Source organism: Sander vitreus, chromosome 2 (genome assembly GCF_031162955.1).
Source record: "Sander vitreus isolate 19-12246 chromosome 2, sanVit1, whole genome shotgun sequence".
Lineage (NCBI taxonomy): Eukaryota > Metazoa > Chordata > Actinopteri > Perciformes > Percidae > Sander > Sander vitreus.
In genome coordinates, this window is record NC_135856.1 from 9,601,282 (window position 1) to 9,621,363 (window position 20,082).

Genomic DNA, 20,082 nt, shown 5'->3' on the forward strand with positions numbered 1-20,082 from the left:
GACAGATAACCTTGTGTTTGAAGCACAAGGAGGGGGGGGGGGGGGGGGTGCAGGGGGCAGGGAGACAGGCAGAGAAGTGATACTGAAACCATTAAAGGATATTCAGATTCTTCCTCTAACTTAATTCTCTCTCTTTCTCTATAGGACACTTGAAGGTGCAGCAGAGCAAAACCCCTCCAAGACAAGAAGAGAGACACTTTAAATTCAGACAGATACAGTGTGGTGTGCTTTTCTATCACAGGGACACTTATACTATAAGTACTCTTTTGTGTGTGTTTGGGTCTTTTCCTGTCTTGTGTGTGTCTGCCACAAGGAAATCTTTGTGTGTATGTGTGTTTGTGTGTGTCACCTTGTATCCTTGGATGAGACCATTTTGGGTCTCGAGGGGGGGGGGTGTCCCAAGTCACTTCCAGGATGGAGGAAGACACAGCTGACACTCTGATAGACTGAGGGGCCACCGATGGAGCTGCAGGAGGCGAGATGTTTTGTTAGACACTTACTGTGTGCATGTGTGCAGCTGGGTGTTAGAGTGGGAAGTAGGGAAGATATGTTCTACCCTTCCAATTAGAACGGGCCTAAGGAAGGACCTTGTTACTCCACTGTACCACGAATATGCATGAACACTCAGCAGTTTGCACCTGAGGCTAGAGAAAGGGCCATATCAACCCATTTCATCATCCACCTCCAGTCTTTTTCTGCCTCCCACTGCTTATCCTCACCACTTGCTCATCTGCATGTGATATGTATGGCCTACACGCACACACCATGCACACACTACACACACCCCTTGAATAGGAATGCAGCGTTGGTCTGATGGAAGGGGCGTGAGATTGTGAGGGAAATTGCAAAAACGTGTGGGTGTTACTATCATAACGTGCAAATGTGTATACCCCCACTCTTGTGTGTGTGTGTGTGTGTGAGAGAGTAATATATTTGCACTCCTGTCTGTGTAATGGATCTATGGTTTGACTCTGCGGTGAAAGTTAAACAGAGATTGGGCCATCACTACAAAATAGATGACTTTGTGCGGCTCTTGATGACATTCAGATGTGTCCAGATGTATGTGCGCACACACTTACACACACCATCACACACAAAAGCAATGCCACTCAAGGGGCAATGAGAACAGGACAGGAGGCGTGGACAGGACAAAGCAAGAAAGAGAAGAGGGGGAGAGAGCGACGGACAGAACAAGAGTGACAGAAAGCAGACAAAACAGAGACGAAAAATAATAATATCAAACAAACAAAACAATCCCAACTCAAGGTCCTCTTGGCAGCTTCTTCCAGAGGTTTCACACATATCACATCCTCAAAAGCATGATGTGCTACGGATGAAATCATGACAACTACTGAGCAAAAGCAAGTACAGTAAGTGGACCTTGAGATGGGATTGGTCTGTTAAACTACTATTTCTAAGGCCCAGAATATGCTTTCATGCTTAAAATGATATTGTGATAAAATATATCTCAAAAAATCTTGAAAACGAAGAAGCATCTTTATAACTCACTGTAACTGATATAAGAAGAGCACCGATCTAGAGATTCAGCTCCAAACTTTATGTTCCTTTATGTGCCCAAAAACACACTAGACATTTAACAATAAATCTGCTTTTCTGGCGTCATATCCTACAAGTGTAAATGTTCATAAACAAGATGTGTGGACCACACGTTGAAATTGTGACCAGTCTAACATTTCCCTTCTGTTTTCACCTACCTGCCTCTCCAACAGACACCTCGACTGGGGTGGAGGGTGGGCTCTCTCCGATGATATTGTAGCTTGTCATAACAATCTGGTAGTGTTTGAACTTCTTTAGTTCTACAAAGAAATGAAAATACTTACATTTACATATACAACATGAATGCAAAGCGAATATGTTAGTTTTCGTCGCCACTTGTTCTTCTCATTCTAAAAGTTGGTTACTTAATCAAGGTAAATAAAACTAAATCTTAAAGCTATAGTGCGTAGTTTCTGTCGCCCCCATAAGGAATTCTAAAGGCTGTTTTATGCTTCTGTGTCAACTCCACGCTATAGCTACGCAGTCGCTCCTACGGCGTCGTGACCCTTTTGGAGTTCTGCGTCGGGGTTGAACGTGTTTCTTTGCATCGCGGTGCATTTCACCACAAGAACGCTAGGGGGTGTGTGGTTTCCAGAGGGCCAATCGTCTTCCGACGAAAGAGAGAGAGACAGTTTATGTTATGTTAGCAAGCAAACTTTAGCACAACTACCCACAAAGTACTGCTTGCTGGCAAAGTACTAATTTCAAAACGTTACTGACATATAGACACTTTACAAACGGATAACCCTGTCATTGTAACCACAATATGTCTGAGTTTATTTGCAAAGCTTATGTCAGTGAACTAGCATGTTGCTACTCCCCACAGTAGGCTGCTTGAAACGCCGACTATCAACACACAGGACGAGTTGACCAATCACAGTTCTTGCGGTCTGCGTCGCCTCGACGCAAAGTTACTAATTTTTGGAGGTGCGCGTCGAGCTACGGCGGGAGGGCTCGGAGAGGGGTTTGTGTCGACGCAGAGGGGTCTGCGGGGGTACGCCGTCGATTCGATGCAGAAGCATAAAACAGCCTTAAGTATTGACGACACAATCTTCCTAACATACTGAGAAATACAGAGAGAGTTGTGTGGAGTCTGGATAGTCTTAATTAGCTCTGTAGCAACTCATTTGGCAATGGCTTGAATGTAACAGACGTTCAATAATATCAAAAAGTTACGCACTAAAGCTTTAAACATAAAGATCCCAGGAGCTTTACTTCCCAGGTCAATCTTAAACTACTTACGTGTCAACTCAAACTCTGTTAGCGAGGCACTGCTGACTGTCTTGAAGGTGCTCTTGGCTTTGTAAAGAGTGAGAGAAAGACAGAGGCAGACGTCAACAAATGTTTCAAGTTCAACAATAAATTGTGCAATTTTAATGCCATTAAATAAAATGACTGTGTGCTTTTTGTGCTGCACAAGGACCAAAACGTCTGACAGGCATAGCAACAGTTACTCAGTGGGAGTGGGGCTTAGTGAACAGTTAACATCATATTATCAGCGCTACTCACTTGTAATGAGGGCACTTGTGGTGTTGTTTTTGGTTGCCTGGACTTCTGCTTTAGCGAAAGTGGAGGTGTTTGCTGGGAGCTCTCTATAATACAGCCGATATCCGGTTAACACCCCGTTGATACTGTTGTCATCGGGACGCTGCAAACAAGCGCACACAGGCACATACAGAGAAGTATTACTTCTAAAAACGAAAGAATTCTGCACTGTGCTCATTTTCATTTTCTTGGTGTAGTGAGGTGACTGACAGGAAACTGGCAGGCTGGCAGAGCAGTATTTTATCAGCAGAGTCCACTTTAAAGGGCTGGTGGATTTGGTCTGGCTGTAACCCGCACAGACAAAGTGATGCTTCAGTGGGTTTGGCACTCTTGTAAAGGATGAGGAAATTGCTGGTGACTTTGTTTTTCATTGCCTCCTTCAGCTTTGACATCAGGCTAGAAGTAGTGAGAGAAGACACTTCCAAACAGAAGAGGAAGAGTGACAAGCAGTGAAGTAGCCAGGCTGTATTTACTGTCTTTTCACGTCACGGTTGCTCTAAAACCATCCGTCTTTTTTCCTCTGTTGTTGGACATTGCTAATGTTTGCTTCTCTCGCCCTCTAACATCTCTCCTGCTGGTAAGAGTTTGAACATTTCTCTCCCCAGGCCAGGAAAGTCTGTACCTCCGTCTGTCCGTCTCTCCCTCTTGACATCCCACCTGGTTCAATAAATAATGATAATTGCATCCACACACACATGCAGCACAAATACTGCATACAATTAGTCTGCAGGAGTCTCATTCTACAAATAGCTGATTATCCTGCACTCAAAGTTTTGTTGTGTAGGCCTGTGTGTATATACTGTATGTGAATCTCAGGGATCACTGTTGTATTAAAGAGTCTGCAAATACCTTCCACTGCACCAGGATTGATGTAGTGGTTGTTGGTTTCACTGCGAGGATCACTGGAGGCTCGTTAGGCACTGGAAAGAAAACAGAGAAAGAGAATGAGGAAGAAAAAGACATACAGGCAGACAGATGGCTTATGTCCATCTCTGTTATGTTTTCAAATCCACATATTTCCTTGTCTTTCCTCCCCAGTGTTCCCAGTCTCTCACCATCCTGCAGAGTTGTAACCGCCTCTGTCTCTTTGCTAAGGACACTGTCCCCTACATCGTTGGTGGCCAGCATCCGGAATTTGTATGACGTAAAGGGCTTCAGCCTATAGACAAAAAACACACAAAGATACACAAGTACAGATTGATGCAAAAAAGCTACTAAATATTGCATTCATTCACAAGCTATTGATTTCAGCCTCAACTCTTGCTTTCCTATAGATATCTATTTTTGTCTTCCTTTCGCCTCAGGAAAGATTCATTCAATTTAAAAATGATATATATATTTTTTTCAGATATAGTTTTGGACAGAATTCAGGCCTATATTGATGAATTGGTTCATTTAAATTGAAAGGCTGCTGTGCATCCTGCTCCATGATCCTCATGTAAGAAAAAGCAATATGGTTTTCAATCTGATTTGATTTACTACCTTACTAACCAATCGATGCATGTATTGCATTTGTTATTCAGCCAATAAAACCACAGCATTACAGTTACAAAAACTTTTTAAATACCACTACAAAAGTCTTCGTGCATAACTTTAGGACATGGCACCACTGGAGTCGCCAGTTTAAGAGCTGAAGGCAACATGTCTTGGTGTGAAAGCTTCTCAGCTGTGCCTTACAAGCATCACAGTCAGTGAAATCTTTTCTCAATACTCACAATGAATTATCAAACAATGCAGTGGATGCACCAATTGTCAAGTCTCGTATTTTTCTTTTTACTTGAAAGATCTGCCATTGCACCTCAAGGCGCGCACGTGCTTTATTGTTTCACAGTTTATACATGGACTGTCTTATTAGCTCATCAGTTACCTGTAATGAGCTTTGAATTGCACTAAACTATGAGAGGTGCTAGACAAATAAAGTTTAATTTGATTAGTAACGTAGTTAAGGTGAGATGTCTGTATACTGAGGAAAACAGGGAAGGTCATAGTTAGTTCATACAACAGGTAATTTATAAGAATGTAATTACAATAGGGGTGTCCCCGACTAAGAATTTACATAGTCGAATCTGATTGGTCAAATCTTTCCTATTTTTTGCTCATTGATCTTGCAACATTGGCTTCCATTTTTTCCACACAGACAAAAGAGCTGAAACAGGCTGGGCACCGTGAGGTGCCCCCCCTTGGTGTAACGTATCTATAAAAAAAAATATATATATATATACACACACAAAAACAACACAATTATTGGCCAAAATGATGCGACTATTGCTTAGCTTTTGTTTTAGAACAATGGACAATGGTTTGTTGTGTGTAGGAGGTGCGTGTGTTGGTGGGGCGCTTTCCATACTGAAACGGAGTGGACTGACTGACAGACAGAACACATCAATACGTTTGGTTTCTTAGCCTGCTTGCTTTTCGTGGTTGTAAATAAAACTTTCATCCCTAATTCCATTTCCCCCATTGTACAGTAGCAATCCACAGACTGAAGGGAAATGACAGGGAAGTGAAGGGACAGTCAACAAGTGAGGGAGCTGCAAGCCACAAACAGCTGTTTTTAAGCTCCCTCCTGCTGATTTCTGAGAATCATTCATAGATAAATAGAAAAATTCTGCATTCTGCTAGTGCTACATGGTATATATCATAATGTATTGGGAGAAACTAAGCAATTATATGTAAAATCAGACATTCAGCACCCTCATATAGCCTGAATGGAATGATCCTTTGTTTCATAACCACATTTTCCTGCCAATAGCAAGTGTGAGTTTGGAAGTTGAATCAGGCTCCTAAGATCAAATTGTCGAATAGTCGATTAATCACAGAAAATGCCAAGGCTTTGAAGTACTTGGTGAAAGTTTAATTGAAAACACTGATGTTTGATTCCACTTAAGGTTTCTCACTAAGGAGCATGGGGGAAATGCATCTGTAAAACTTTAAAACACATTAAAAAAAAAGTATTCTATTTCATTGTTTACATCAGCTTGTGGTTTTCTTCTACTTTTACCACAAAACTGCAGGAGCATAAATGCAAGATGCAAACAATACAATCCCCCGTACATCAAAACATTGCTCTATTGCACCACAAGTGGTCAAACACTCCAGTGGGTATCTTTAAAACTCAGGGAATAGCTTCCTCCAAAACCATCATCTCCACCAACCCCCCTCTCACAGACATATTTTTGCTCTTTCAGTGGCCTTTGAAGAGGAGACGTGGTCTTGAATAATAATCATCTTACACCTTTCCTAATTGTCTCCCCTGCCAAAGTATTTCTACTGCCATATTACCAGAACATCTCCTCTGCATTTCTCCTCTGTGCAAGGTGAATGCATTAATAAGCACAGAATAACAATTTACATCAGTCATTTTGAAAACACACTTTACTCTAGAGCCACTTACAATCAGCTTGAATTAACAGGCACCCATTGTAAGGGACAAGTCCATAGTGTGTTATAGCATGCTAATAGTTTAATGTACCCTCTCCTGCACACCATGGGAAATTTATTTGTCGTTGGCAAAACAGTCATTTTCCCCAATTTACGTATATTGGTCTAACCTTATTATTAACAAGAGCTAACAGGAGCAATGTAATAATTTGTAACAAGAAGTACCCCCCCCCCTGAGAACTGATCAAGGGTCCTCATGTATAATAATGAGCTGGGCCCAATAGGGACAAGAAAAGGCTCTTTGGGGTGGTGTAGGAAAAGGACATCAAAGACACCAAGTTAAAAGAGGGTGAGGTATCAACAGCACTGGGACGATCTTAAGGACAGTGTTTGAAAGTGTGTGTATACTGTACGTGTGTGTCTATGTTTGCATCAGCCTGGGGACTTCTGATGTTTTGGTCCCAAAGATGTCTCAGTGGAAAACAACAATTAAGGGTGGATAACAAGTATGAGTGTGAGTGTTTGGAGATGTAAGCTAATTCCTCCATCTGGCGCTGTATTGAGAGCATTCAGTGATAGAATGAGCTCGGAAATGGCATCAAAACAACAACAGCAGCACCACTATCGTGTCAGGCACACTCTCCCTGCGGCAGGTTGAAACAGGCTGATGCAGACACACTGAGCGAACACTCTTGAGCATCTCAAATAGCTCTGTGATAGCTCGCAAAAAGCACCCACAAACGGTCACGAAGCGAAAGACACATGCGGGGAACACAAAGGATACACAAATAAAGCCTCATCATGGTTCTGCCACTCAGTCTTTCGAGTCTGACCACCATTACCTGCTGCCATAATGACAATCTCAACGGGGAGAAGAGGATGGAAAAGAAAGACACTGATGAGTGCATGTGAATGAAGGAAAAAATACATGCTTTATGTTTTTTGAAAGCATTAGCTGTTGATGGATGGATTCAGGGAGGAAGGGAGGGAAAGAGGTGGTGACAACAAGAGGGATGACAGAAATAGAAGAAAAACAACGGTTGTAGAGAGAAACTATGAACAAACGACACACACAAATCTGAAAGCATGAAGGCAGACAAAGACAAAGAGCACTTCCTGCTGTTATTAGGTGACTGAGATCCTTTAGTTTCTGCTGGGATTATGATTACTCTGCTCTCCCTGGTGTTCCGTTTTCCCCTCTTTTTGGTACTTCATGTGCTAAATAAATAAAACCTTCCCTTCTGTGTTCTTATTCTTTGTTGTTTGCTTTGAGAATTTAAAGCATCCCCCTTTTCTATGTCCACTCTTCTTCTCCCCAAGGATGCATAAACATTACAAGATTTTTAATGACTAGCACGTCATGCTAAATAAAATTCCCATGTTAGGGCTCTGTAAGAAAGCAAAAAAACAGTAATGTGGAATTCTCATTCCTGTTTTTTTCAAGGATGCTTAAGATGGCCTACTTAGGCCTATTAGGTAACCCCTGCACCTCCTTAGATACTGTTGCTACAGTGGGGCAAAAAAGTATTTAGTCAGCCACCAATTGTGCAAGTTCTCCCACTTAAAAAGATGAGAGAGGCCTGTAATTTTCATCATAGGTACACTTCAACTATGAGAGACAAAATGAGAAAAAAAATCCAGAAAATCACATTGTAGGATTTTTAATTAATTTATTTGCAAATTCCTTGGGAAATAAGTATTTGGTCACCTACAAACAAGCAAGATTTCTGGCTCTCACAGATGTGTAACTTCTTCTTTAAGAGGCTCTTTTGTCCTCTACTTGTTACCTGTATTAATGGCACCTGTTTGAACTTGTTATCAGTATAAAAGACACCTGTCCACAACCTCAAACAGTCACACTCCAAACTCCACTATGGCCAAGACCAAAGAGCTGTCAAAGGACACCAGAAACAAAATTGTAGACCTGCACCAGGCTGGGAAGACTGAATCTGCAATAGGTAAGCAGCTTGGTGTGAAGAAATCAACTGTGGGAGAAATTATAAGAAAATGGAAGACATAAAAGACCACTAATAATCTCCCTCGATCCGGGGCTCCACGCAAGATCTCACCCCATGGGGTCAAAATGATCACAAGAACGGTGAGCAAAAAATCACAGAACTACACGGGGGGACCTAGTGAATAACCTGCAGAGAGCTGGGACCAAAGTAACAAAGGCTACCATCAGTAACACACTACGCCGCCAGGGACTCAAATCCTGCAGTGCCAGACGTGTCCCCCCTGCTTAAGCCAGTACATGTCCAGGCCCGTCTGGAGTTTTTCTAGAGAGCATTTGGATGATCCAGAAGAGGATTGGGAGAATGTCATGTGGTCAGATGAAACCAAAATAGAACTTTTTGGTAAAAACTCAACTCGTCGTGTTTGGAGGGGAAAGAATGCTGAGTTGCCAAAGTTCCCAAAGGTCCCAGAAAGGGACCAGGACAACTGATCTGTGTAAAGGAAAGAATGAATGGGGCCATGTATCGTGAGATTTTGAGTGAAAACCTCCTTCCATCATCAAGGGCATTGAAGATGAAACGTGGCTGGGTCTTTCAGCATGACAATGATCCCAAACACACCGCCCGGGCAACGAAGGAGTGGCTTCGTAAGAAGCATTTCAAGGTCCTGGAGTGGTCTAGCCAGTCTCCAGATCTCAACCCTATAGAAAATCTTTGGAGGGAGTTGAACGTCCGTGTTGCCCAGCGACAGCCCCAAAACATCACTGCTCTAGAGGAGATCTGCATGGAGGAATGGGCCAAAAATACCAGCAACAGTGTGTGAAAACCTTGTGAAGACTTACAGAAAACGTTTGACCTCTGTCATTGCCAACAAAGGATATATAACAAAGTATTGAGATGAACTTTTGTTATTGACCAAATACTTATTTTCCACCATAATTTGCAAATAAATTAATTAAAAATCCTACAATGTGATTTTCTGGATTTCTTTTTCTCATTTTGTCTCTCATAGTTGAAGTGTACCTATGATGAAAATTACAGGCCTCTCTCATCTTTTTAAGTGGGAGAACTTGCACAATTGGTGGCTGACTAAATATTTTTTTGCCCCACTGTATGCCTGTCAAGCTTTCCGTTCATGCATGGCACATATGCAGTTTACACGGTGGCAGCTTTTCTTCAAATTCTTTGTAATTTTTTAAAACAATGAATCCTTGATTTCAGACAGTGGTGGACAACCGACGACCATCAATTTTGTCGGCTGAAAATTCAAGTGTCACTGCAGATTTAATGAGCTGTGGCTAGATAGCCAATGATGCTAATATTAGTTCCGTCAGTTGGTTAAATCACTTGAGTTGAAATATGTTATTTCCGATCCTTTTTGTTTTGACTTGTGGCGGCATTCACATGAATTTTCAGGAAACTAATTTTTCCGATTTCAAAAGGACTGATAAGTCGACTAAACGACTAAGAGGGGGCAACCCAAGTCAACTTCCCCAAATCCAATAAAGAGCAGGACAGAGTGGCTAACGCTACTCTGATAGCATCCAGGTCCAGCTTCCACAAAGTGGGGAAATGCTACACAGAGGATGTGCTGTTGTGAACGGAGCTTTTTATAATGTAACCTGTAACCAAAAGTATGAAAGGCTTCATGGGTTATTACAGTAGGTAGTAAGCTAGTTAGCCAGTACTGCTAACTAAGCTATGATTAGACCATTACTACACTGTCGACCCACAAGCAGATATGTGTGTGTGTATGTGACTGTACATATGTCCACATGTGTACCTGTCAATGGTCCAGGTGGTCACGTTGTGCGGGATGTCAGCGGTGTGTGTGTTCCAGTCCCCGCTGGGCAGCTCTTTGACCTGCAGAGTGAAGTACCTCAGCGGGGAGGACCCTGTGCCACCCGTCACCCAGTGGAGGCGGAGATGGCGAGATTCAACCCCGTCCTGAGGAACAGCCAACTTCCTGGGTGGCTGGGGACGCTCTGTGGATGTGGTGAAGATGGGGAATTAGGCAGAGGAGAGATGAAACGGGAAGAAAGAGTGAAGGTGGAAAAAGGATAGGAACTGGAATTAAAGTGGAAGCAGGAGAGAGCAACAAATGAAACTGTCTAGAGCAAATTGGTAAAAAAAAACACTGGTTGATACATTCCAGACATTTATTCATACATACATCATGTCATTCAGTAGTTTAACATTGTGTGACTGTGTTACCACATACCACTACATACATCGATGTGTTTTTCTTTTGTGTATTTCTGTTCATCATGAACAAAGTCTCTGTAAAGAGTTTTAGATATACAGTGGGGTCTCAAATTAAAAGACAGCAGCACTGCACATTACCATAAATCAAGAAGGTGCTGGATGCAAAAAATCAATGAAAGAAAGGCCAAAATATCTACCACACACTTATCTCCAACGCAGATGTGTTACAAGCCTCTAGATCAGCTTCAATGCTCAGCGATATCATACGTGTGTGTGTGTGTGTGTGTGTGTGTGTGTGTGTATATGTGTGTGTGTGTGTGTGTGTGTGTGTGTGTGTGTGTTTGGGGACCGACACCGCAGTGAGAGGACAAGTTCTAGACAGTACTGTAAGTTAGTTTACAAATTTTAGTCAGACTTTTAATACAATTATATTGAATACAGGATAATCTGTCCTTTTGTCTGCTCTGCTTTCACAGTTATACGGTGATACTTTCTCTGTCTAAAGTGTAGGTCATACACATTCATATGCCTACATGTAAAAAGCCCATTACAGACATCGCTACTCATATACATGGCCACTAAATTAGTTCTCTAAAGTAAAAATCTAGCTGGGGAAATCTCATATACATGGCAAGAAATCAACTGTAACCCAGTTACTTAAATGCATATAAATGTGGTGAGTGCCCTGTATAGAAACGTCTGCATTCAATATGTTTCTCCACTCATTAATTCAAGTTTTCCTTCACTTTGCCTGCTATCTGTAGCTATACATGTTGAAATTGACACCTGGACAAATTGAGACTATCATGGACCATATGCTGCAAATACCTTGTAACACAGGACAAGGGCAGCCTACAGTTACATCACATGTGCATTAATGTGACTGTTGCAATGCATACATATGTTTAAATGAAACAAGACATCTAAGCACTGCAGCATCAAAGAAACAATTTCTCAACAGATTGCCGGTGTGTGTGTGTTCGTATTTGTCTGTGTCCTCGCTATTCAATTAGAAGATAAAAGATGACTCTGGGATTCGGTATCTTTGTACAAAAGCTGTGTGATTAGTCGATGTGTGTACACACATGCGCGCACACACACACACACACACACACACACACACACACACACACACACACACAAACAAAAACACACGGTTGGGGGGCATAACTGTTTAATTTCAGGGGCATCACAATATCGATTAAGTCTGAAAATTAAAGCATTATCGATTCTCTCTGAAGTTTAATTAATCTGCACTTGTGTTCTCAAACATATGCATAAGCACAGTCGCACATTCACGCACGCGTGCATGCACACACGCACACACACACACACACACACACACACACACACACACAAAGGCTCGCCTTCCTTCATTCACCCTTATCACAAGTAATTTAAGTAAAATCTGTTTGACTCCCTTCTTCCCTCACGCCCTATTCTTCATTCCCTTCAAGACTTAACTATTCTCTCCCTGTTTTGTTTCCCTGATACCATCTGTGTCTCCCTGTCTGTTCTCTTGTTCCATTCCAGAGTTAAGATCATGTTCTGATAATAAACTCATAACTGTCAGAACAAGTGCTGCCCTTACAGCACTTACATGACTGTTTACTGCTATGCTAGTGAGAGGAGTGTGGTAGAAGAGCATTTAGAGAAGTGGAGAAGAAAGAAGAGATGGTGTTGGTACTAGAGGAGAAAAAAGATATGGTTGTAAGGGGATACATTCTGCTAAATATGCTATTGTACAGTATGTTGTCCATTACCTTATCAGTTATCACCCTCTTGGAGACAGACATCAGCAAAGATAAATATCTCTTGTTTTCATTCATCCACGTGCACACAGCCTCACACACACACACACACACACACACACACACACACACACACACACACACACACACACACACACTCAAAAAGCCAATTTTCTTTTTCTGGAGATTCAGTTGGTCTCTTCTGCATCATTAGAAAGAAATCTCTATTAGGCTATTCTGTCTTTCTCACAGTGAGAATGGGCCATTATGCTACTGAAGTGGAAAAGGGAACCACTGAATTCTATTCTAAAGAAACCCTGATAATGATGCTGCAGATGTTATGATGTCTGATCCAATTAAAATGCACTACACAAGCTGATAGCTCCGAATAGAATATCTGACATCCGGATTCCAGGTTTTCATAAATATTCACTCCACTGTCACACGTTAATATGGGAACTTTTGTAGCATTGTAATGCTTTACTAGACATACACGGTGCCGGCTGACAGAGAAAATTGGAGAGAGAGATCAGGGATGACATATATCAAAGGCTGCGACCAAAGTTACACATGCGTTAGCCTACTGAGACAACAAAGCCACTGTAACTTCATTTTTAAAGTGATATTTAATTTTGGTGGAATACTGGTTATATTACCCTGCTCACAGAATGCACTGTAATACTGCATGCATACCTAGTTCATATGTAAACACACACCAGTAGCCATAATGTATGGCAGATTAGCCTCTGAAATACTAGTCAGATTTTGATTATTATTATGACCAGTTAAATCCTCCTTTCTAATATTTGTGTACAGTGTAACCATTGGAGAGATGGAGATGGAGACATGAAAGCAGTTGATTGAAGCAGGACGAGAGAGAGTCTAGAGAAGATGAGATGAAAGCGTGACAACCTCTGAATCTTTATTTGTTTCTAAAATTGAAGAAAAAAAGAAGTGCACACAACTTTACCTATTTAAAAGTCAAGTCATCTGTTCTTCCTTTCTAGCCACTGACTGACTGTTGGAGGAGATTTTTCTTCTGTTACAGGTTTTTGGAGACTAAACTGTATTAGGAGAGTTACTGTCTCTGCTTAGCCGCCTACATCTCGCCATAGACATGGAGTGTCATACTGAGAGTGTGTTTCTGTGTTAAGATTCCTGTTATTTTCAGTTTATAACCTACGATGAGGCCAGCGACTGCTTCAATTTAGATGAAATGTTAAAGAGAAATTAGCAAAATGTTTGCTGCCCTAAAAGACAAAAAGACAAAATTAAATAGATTAAAGTGCAGAGGGAACTATTGATCAATAGTAATTACTTTAGTTTAGAATCTAAGATTTATGGCTCTCAGATCTTGTTTTCTGGTCAGTGCTCTCTCCTTTAGTAAACTACCAAAGCACCAACTACTGCCATTTTAACACAATTCAAGTCTCATTAACACACAAGTCTCATTCTCCTTCTCACCTACTAACTGAACATTTTTCACCCGCCCACAACAGAGCATGGTGCTATAAGAAAGCAGCCAGTGCAAGACAGTTATGTGTGAAAGGCTTTAATCCTTGTGGTTTTACTTAACAAGTATCAACAGAGTGAAAGCCACAATTTTCTTTGGTCTAATAATCTACGACTTCTCATGATAATTTATCAAAGTTGGCTAGGCGGCCCCTCCTTTTTTAATTGACTACTGTAGCACAGAGCCTAAGGCAGTTTTTGGAACTCTTGACTCTCATTAAGGTAATTTCAATATCTACATTTACTGCCAAGCAGCTCTTACTCCACTAGAGTTTCTAAATGTCATTTCTTCTTGTTCTGTATGTAAAATGTCCCACGCACAGAAAAGGTCATACATTTTTTAATCTTCTGCTAACATTAAGTGTCTAGTAACGAGGGATTCTGCATCTCCAACCACAAACTACTTGTTGTTGAAGCACTGATAATCTGTTCGAGCTCCACGCCTGATGCCTTTTTTCCTCTAATTTTATCTCTGTGGGGCCTTCACATCGACCACAACTCATTACACTCGCCATCAAGTAGGGCTGCAGAGATCATACAATTTTAAAATGCTAAAATTTCAGCTAACCTTTCCAGACTTTTCCTGCACTGACATTACTGTGGGAAATGACAAAATATCATCTTTGACCATTTGGAAGTTAATGTGAAAAGAGATGACAAAATGACCACAAAATAGACCTTCCTAATGGCAAACATTTTGAAAAGCACAGGTCAAATTAATACCATTAATCAAGTCTCTCTCGCTTTGAATGGGCTCATTTACAAAATTTCAAGACTAATCTGGTCTATTTAACACATTTTATTTCCTTATGCATCATTCTAACTGAAAGTGAATTTCATTAATTTTTATTACATTGCTTTGGTGTAAATGCCACACGAGATACATGATACTTATATAAAGTGGGGGTGCATGAAAAAGGCAGATTTACTAGTCATTAGTCAAAGCTTCCAAGCTTACGACCCGTTATTCTTGTTGAATTATCCAGCAATGTGTAAAAAATATTTTTATAGCAAAATGAACACACTTGTTATACTGCTGGTTCTTTTAGTGTGTGATTCAATACTGTTTTAGAATTGGTCATACTGTTACCGTTTTCACCTCTTTCAGTATAAACAGAGAACAGGGAAACACTGATATTTAAAATATATATATATTTGTATCTTCTGTGCTTCTGAAAAAACTTGACAGAATGCTGCCATCTGAAGTATGTGTACGCACTACACATACTTCAGATGGCAGCATTCTGTCAAGTTTTTTCATTGTACCCAAACTATCCCATTAGTGACCCATCAACCACATACTGTTTTATCCGTGTAGGCTTTTTTCACAGCTGACATTTTAAATCAGCATAGCAGGAAAAATAACATTAATGATGACTCCGTTCCATTTAGACCTTTAGTCATTTATACCGGATGCAGCATGTAAAAGTGTTGTTGGCCTATTAAAGGTATTCTAGCTTTTAAGTATTTCTCTATGTAGCCCTGGCTAAATTTTTCTATTAGATATTGAGAGTTAAGTAGTTAAAACAGTCATTGAAATTATTTAAATGCAGTACAAATATATAAATATGGTGAAGAAAATATAAGTCAATGCCATATATATATATATATATATTAAAATGGTTAACATGAATAAAACGTTTAAAATACAGTTTTTAAAAGGTCAAAGTTTTAAGTTCATGCAATTGACTGTAGTTTGAGTGATGTACATGATTCAGCACGTGTAATCAGCCACACAGAAAGAACAAGATTGACACATATGTCAATCCTTGTCTTTCTTTACTTTTGTTGGAGGGTCATGACCTATCAGCCAATGTAATTACACCATAATTGCGCCATCTAAAGTAAAAAACAAAGAACCAAGGTGCCTTCCCATAGTACTACTACACTAGAGACTATATAGCTACATGGGACAGGTGTTACATCTACTAAATTAAATATTCATGACTTAATAAGCAACGATAAAAGTTTAAGTTAAGAAAACATCCCCAGGTATTATTTATTAAGAGATAAACTCTCAAAAACACAATCTTAATCATCTTCTTTAGGACTGTGTGAATGTGGTTTGATCCAATTTGATTGACAGTGTTGGCAAACAACCCCACACTGTCATCAGATTTTGATTCAACTATTGCTACATTGTGACTGATGCATGGAAGGATGTGACATGACCTTTTTCCAACTGAGCCCCACCAACTTTGAAACAGAAAGAAGAGCACATTTACGAAATCTGTCATGTGAAATAATCAAAATGGTGTGTTCATGAAGAACCACATCCCTCAGAGTAAGCTGATAGGTCCAAAACAGTCAAGGCCTTTACATGTAATGAACTAAATGTCCGAAAGCAGTGTTTGATACAGGTGATTTGATTGAGGGTGGGGACCTGTATCCAATATTTAAGATTCACTTTATCGTCCCACACTGTAGGAAATTTGGATCCACCCATGCTGTTACTCTCACTCTATGTAAAGCTTAAGTGTACGTGTGTGTCTTTTACCTCTGCGTTCAGTGGTAACAACCAGGGCTTCCTGTTCTTCACCCCAGCCCACGGCGGTGCGAGCAGTGAGTCGGAACACGTACGCATGCTCAGGGGAAAGTCCTGTGACGGTGAACTGTCGAGCGTTGGAGCCCACCTCCACTGTGGTCCATCGCTGAGGGTCCCTGCTGTCCAAGCGGTAGGAGATCTGGTAGCCTATTGAAGGAACAATGAAAAGACAGACAGAAGAGGAAGACAGTTGAAATCTGTATGGAAGTCTTGTGTGGGAATGTGTTTCTGTGTGTGTGTTTTTGTGGCCTACTTAACATCACAGAGCCCACAGGAATCAAAGACAGCACAATGTGAGATAGGAAAAAAGCCTGAAAACATACTGTAACCACACAATGCCACGAACCACACAGCCCAATTTCCACAAAAACAAAAAAAAACAACACAATTTTTGTATTAAAAACATACAGAAAGTCATAAATCTGTCTTTGAAAGTCAGTGGGCGCACACACACACACACACACACACACACACACACACACACACACACACACACACACACACACACACACACACACACATAAAAACATACAACCTCTCATCTGTCCCCTTGGCTGTGACCCACGGTGTACACAGCTTGTGTCTGTTTCTCTGTCTCATGTGCAGTAGGCCATGTAATAACACTAACACCCTTCAACACATACACACATACACTCAAACCACTGATCCCCGACCAAGCTTTCCACAGGCCACTGGCCACTCACAAAGGCTCTTGTTATGAAAATTGTATTGTACCCCAAAACACACATCCACAAACTCACACAAACACACAAGTGTGCGGATGTGATTGGTTCACATAGTAAGACTGTCAGGATGGTAATCTGCTCAGAGGGGCCTAATCTAGTTGTGCGGGTGATAATCTCATCAGATAGTCTGATTGTATATTAATGTGAACGCAGTGTGTGGAAGATGATTGGATAACAGCTAGATAACAAATCCTCCTGCCAATTGGGTTAGGGCACAGCATTATGTTGTGTACTGAATATCATTAGGTTGTCGCTGCTATCAGATACATAAGGCTGCATCTCCGAAGTGACTGTGTCATGCTAGTGAAAGGCCATCTTCGTTTTGCATTGAAAATAAACAACATGTACAAAATAAATCATATTTTAAGGCATTAAAAATGTGTATTTATACAAGCTTTTTTTGCTTGAAAAAGGCACACTAATAGCAATGCTACTACTAAGTCTGCTTGACAGTTAGATAGGACCTTCTTAGTATAACGACAACAAAGTACTTCAGAGCTCAAAGCTTGCAGAGCAGAGAATGCAGCAACTGCAGGTGGTTACTATGTGTTGAGACTCTATGCCCCCTCTTTTCATCGCTTCCATTTCTACATTACATACAAAATTGTGTAGTGTTAAATCACATGCCTCTATGCCTAGTTGTGACATAGTTTTCACCATACCAAAGAGCTCTGGGTAGTTTTCCACTAAGGCGCTGAGACACCCCCGAGGAGGTTATAACGAACCCCTCCCTCCATGACTAAATGCTGAACAAAGAGTCAACCAATGTAAGTCTAAATAAGGACTTTTCACTCTTATGATCTTAATTGATTTGGTGTTTAATGAGTAGTTGTGTATGGCAATTATAGACTTTGTTTAGTAGGCCCTGAAGATGTACTAAATGCAGAGATTATGAATGCATTAGTTGAAGTAAGTGAAAATAATGATATTATTTGCTTTATTAATTTACTCTTGTGTTTACAGCTACTGTTCTAATGTGTGATATTTTCTTAATGATTTCCTTCTTGTATACAAGAAAATAATCATCCATCCATCCCTGATTAAATTGCCACACTAATAAACAGTTGGAACGGCTTTTGGATTTCTGTGTTTAAATGTGCACACCACACCAGATGTTCTATGAGCCGACGTGAAATGTTGTTTTTTCCATTCAGTATGTACAATTAATATAGTATACTATTATTGCAGATAGTATACAAAAATCTCTTTAGGACACAATTTTGCAGTGATGCAATACGTGAGGCAATGGCATCATACTGCAACTGCATTGTGGAACAACAGTGTACGCCAACAGCACACTCAAAACAATATGCATACTGACTTTTTGACTACTTATGTTTGTGACTTTAGTGTATGAACAAACTACATTATCAAAACTTCATTAAAATTTGTGTAAAGTATGGAATTGGGATGCAGCCTGTGGCTGTAATATATTCATCAAGTCATGTGAACACAAATGCCTCACTGCCTTGTGGCAAATCATATTGTGGACCTTATGTGATCTTGTTTCTCCTCTGTCCACCTTCTGTGTCAGTCCCCTATGGGTTGAGAACCCAAGGAGAAATGAGGCAGTCATGAGCACTAAAGAAAGCGGTGCACTACAGTTATTTTGTTCTGTATAAACACACATACACACACACACACACACACGCACGCACGCACACACACACCTTGTAACCCAGCAAGGACACAGCAGGACTGCACGTTTGTGTGTGTCTCTGTGATCAAGAGAGAGAGATTTGCCCTCCCACTCATCCTTCTGTCACAGAGTGGTGTCGCACTAAATGTCCTCCCCCTTACAATATAGTCACACATCACTCACACTGTCCTGCTCAACTCCATCCCCCACTGAGAGGACAAACTACTACTCCTTTCTCCCCCTTGTGTAACACTAACACACACACACACACGCGCGCGCACACACACACACACACACACACACACACACACACACACACACACACACACACACACACCTGTCCCTCCCCTCACCTCCATACATCTCTTCTCTGCTGTCTCTTCCCTTCTGTTCTCTCTGTCCAGCTCAGCAGCTCTCACATTGCTCTTGCCTCTACACCTCTCTTCCTCTTCATTAATAGGTTCTCTGTGATTCACTCCTCATGCTATGATTTGCAGTTTCAGAAACAGGTGATATCTGTTAATCTCAGTGTGTTTATATATGAGGCGATGTATGCATTAGGAAAGATGTCTTGCTTCAGCAGCTATAATAGCCCTTTTCCTGGGTACAAGCTTGATCACTGAGAGTCAAACCATGCATCCATTACAGGACTGCAAATATATGACTCTTTCACACACACAAACACATGCCGCTGTGATTGTTTGTTTGTTTGTGTGTGTGTGTGTGTGTGTGTGCATGCTTAAAACTGCCAACTCATTTCCTCTATAAGCCAAGCTCTGTCCTTCAGCAACTGAAAATAAATTTAACGTCACTACAAGCATGAAAAAATGGATTATGATTTAGCTCTAAAATATCTCATCTTTAAATGTGTATGTGTGTTTGTTTGTTTGTTTGTTTGTTATTGTACCTAACAAGATGCCATTGGGGTTCGTGGGTGGCTGCCAAACCACCCTAACTGATGACAACCGAACTTCTGGAAACACCATCCTGACAGGGGGGCCTGGGACTGGAGAGAAAAATAGAGAAGGGAGTTGGCAGCCGAATGAAACAGTAATAATACAAAAAGCTGCAGCAAAAAACCCACAAAAGGACTCCTTCAACACTGTCATGAGAAGGAGAGTATCTGGCATGAAGCACTTATACTCCAGTAGGTTAGTCTGATGGTACCAGATGTATTTTTAGCATATGCTCTTCACACACATGCACGCACGCACGCACGCACACACACACACACACACACACACAC

The 20,082-nt window shown here is 40.9% G+C and overlaps 1 protein-coding gene across 1 annotated transcript in view; it reads right to left on the bottom strand.

Moving 5' to 3' along the window:
* Positions 1-20,082, bottom strand: part of sdk1a (sidekick cell adhesion molecule 1a) — a 252,960-nt gene that overhangs the window by 15,755 nt on the left and 217,123 nt on the right. The window contains 10 exon segments of the mRNA XM_078276505.1: positions 350-382; positions 384-466; positions 1,716-1,817; positions 2,800-2,856; positions 3,067-3,205; positions 3,952-4,022; positions 4,158-4,261; positions 10,222-10,423; positions 16,404-16,598; positions 19,744-19,842. Of these exon segments, the coding sequence (XP_078132631.1) occupies positions 350-382; positions 384-466; positions 1,716-1,817; positions 2,800-2,856; positions 3,067-3,205; positions 3,952-4,022; positions 4,158-4,261; positions 10,222-10,423; positions 16,404-16,598; positions 19,744-19,842 (1,085 nt within the window).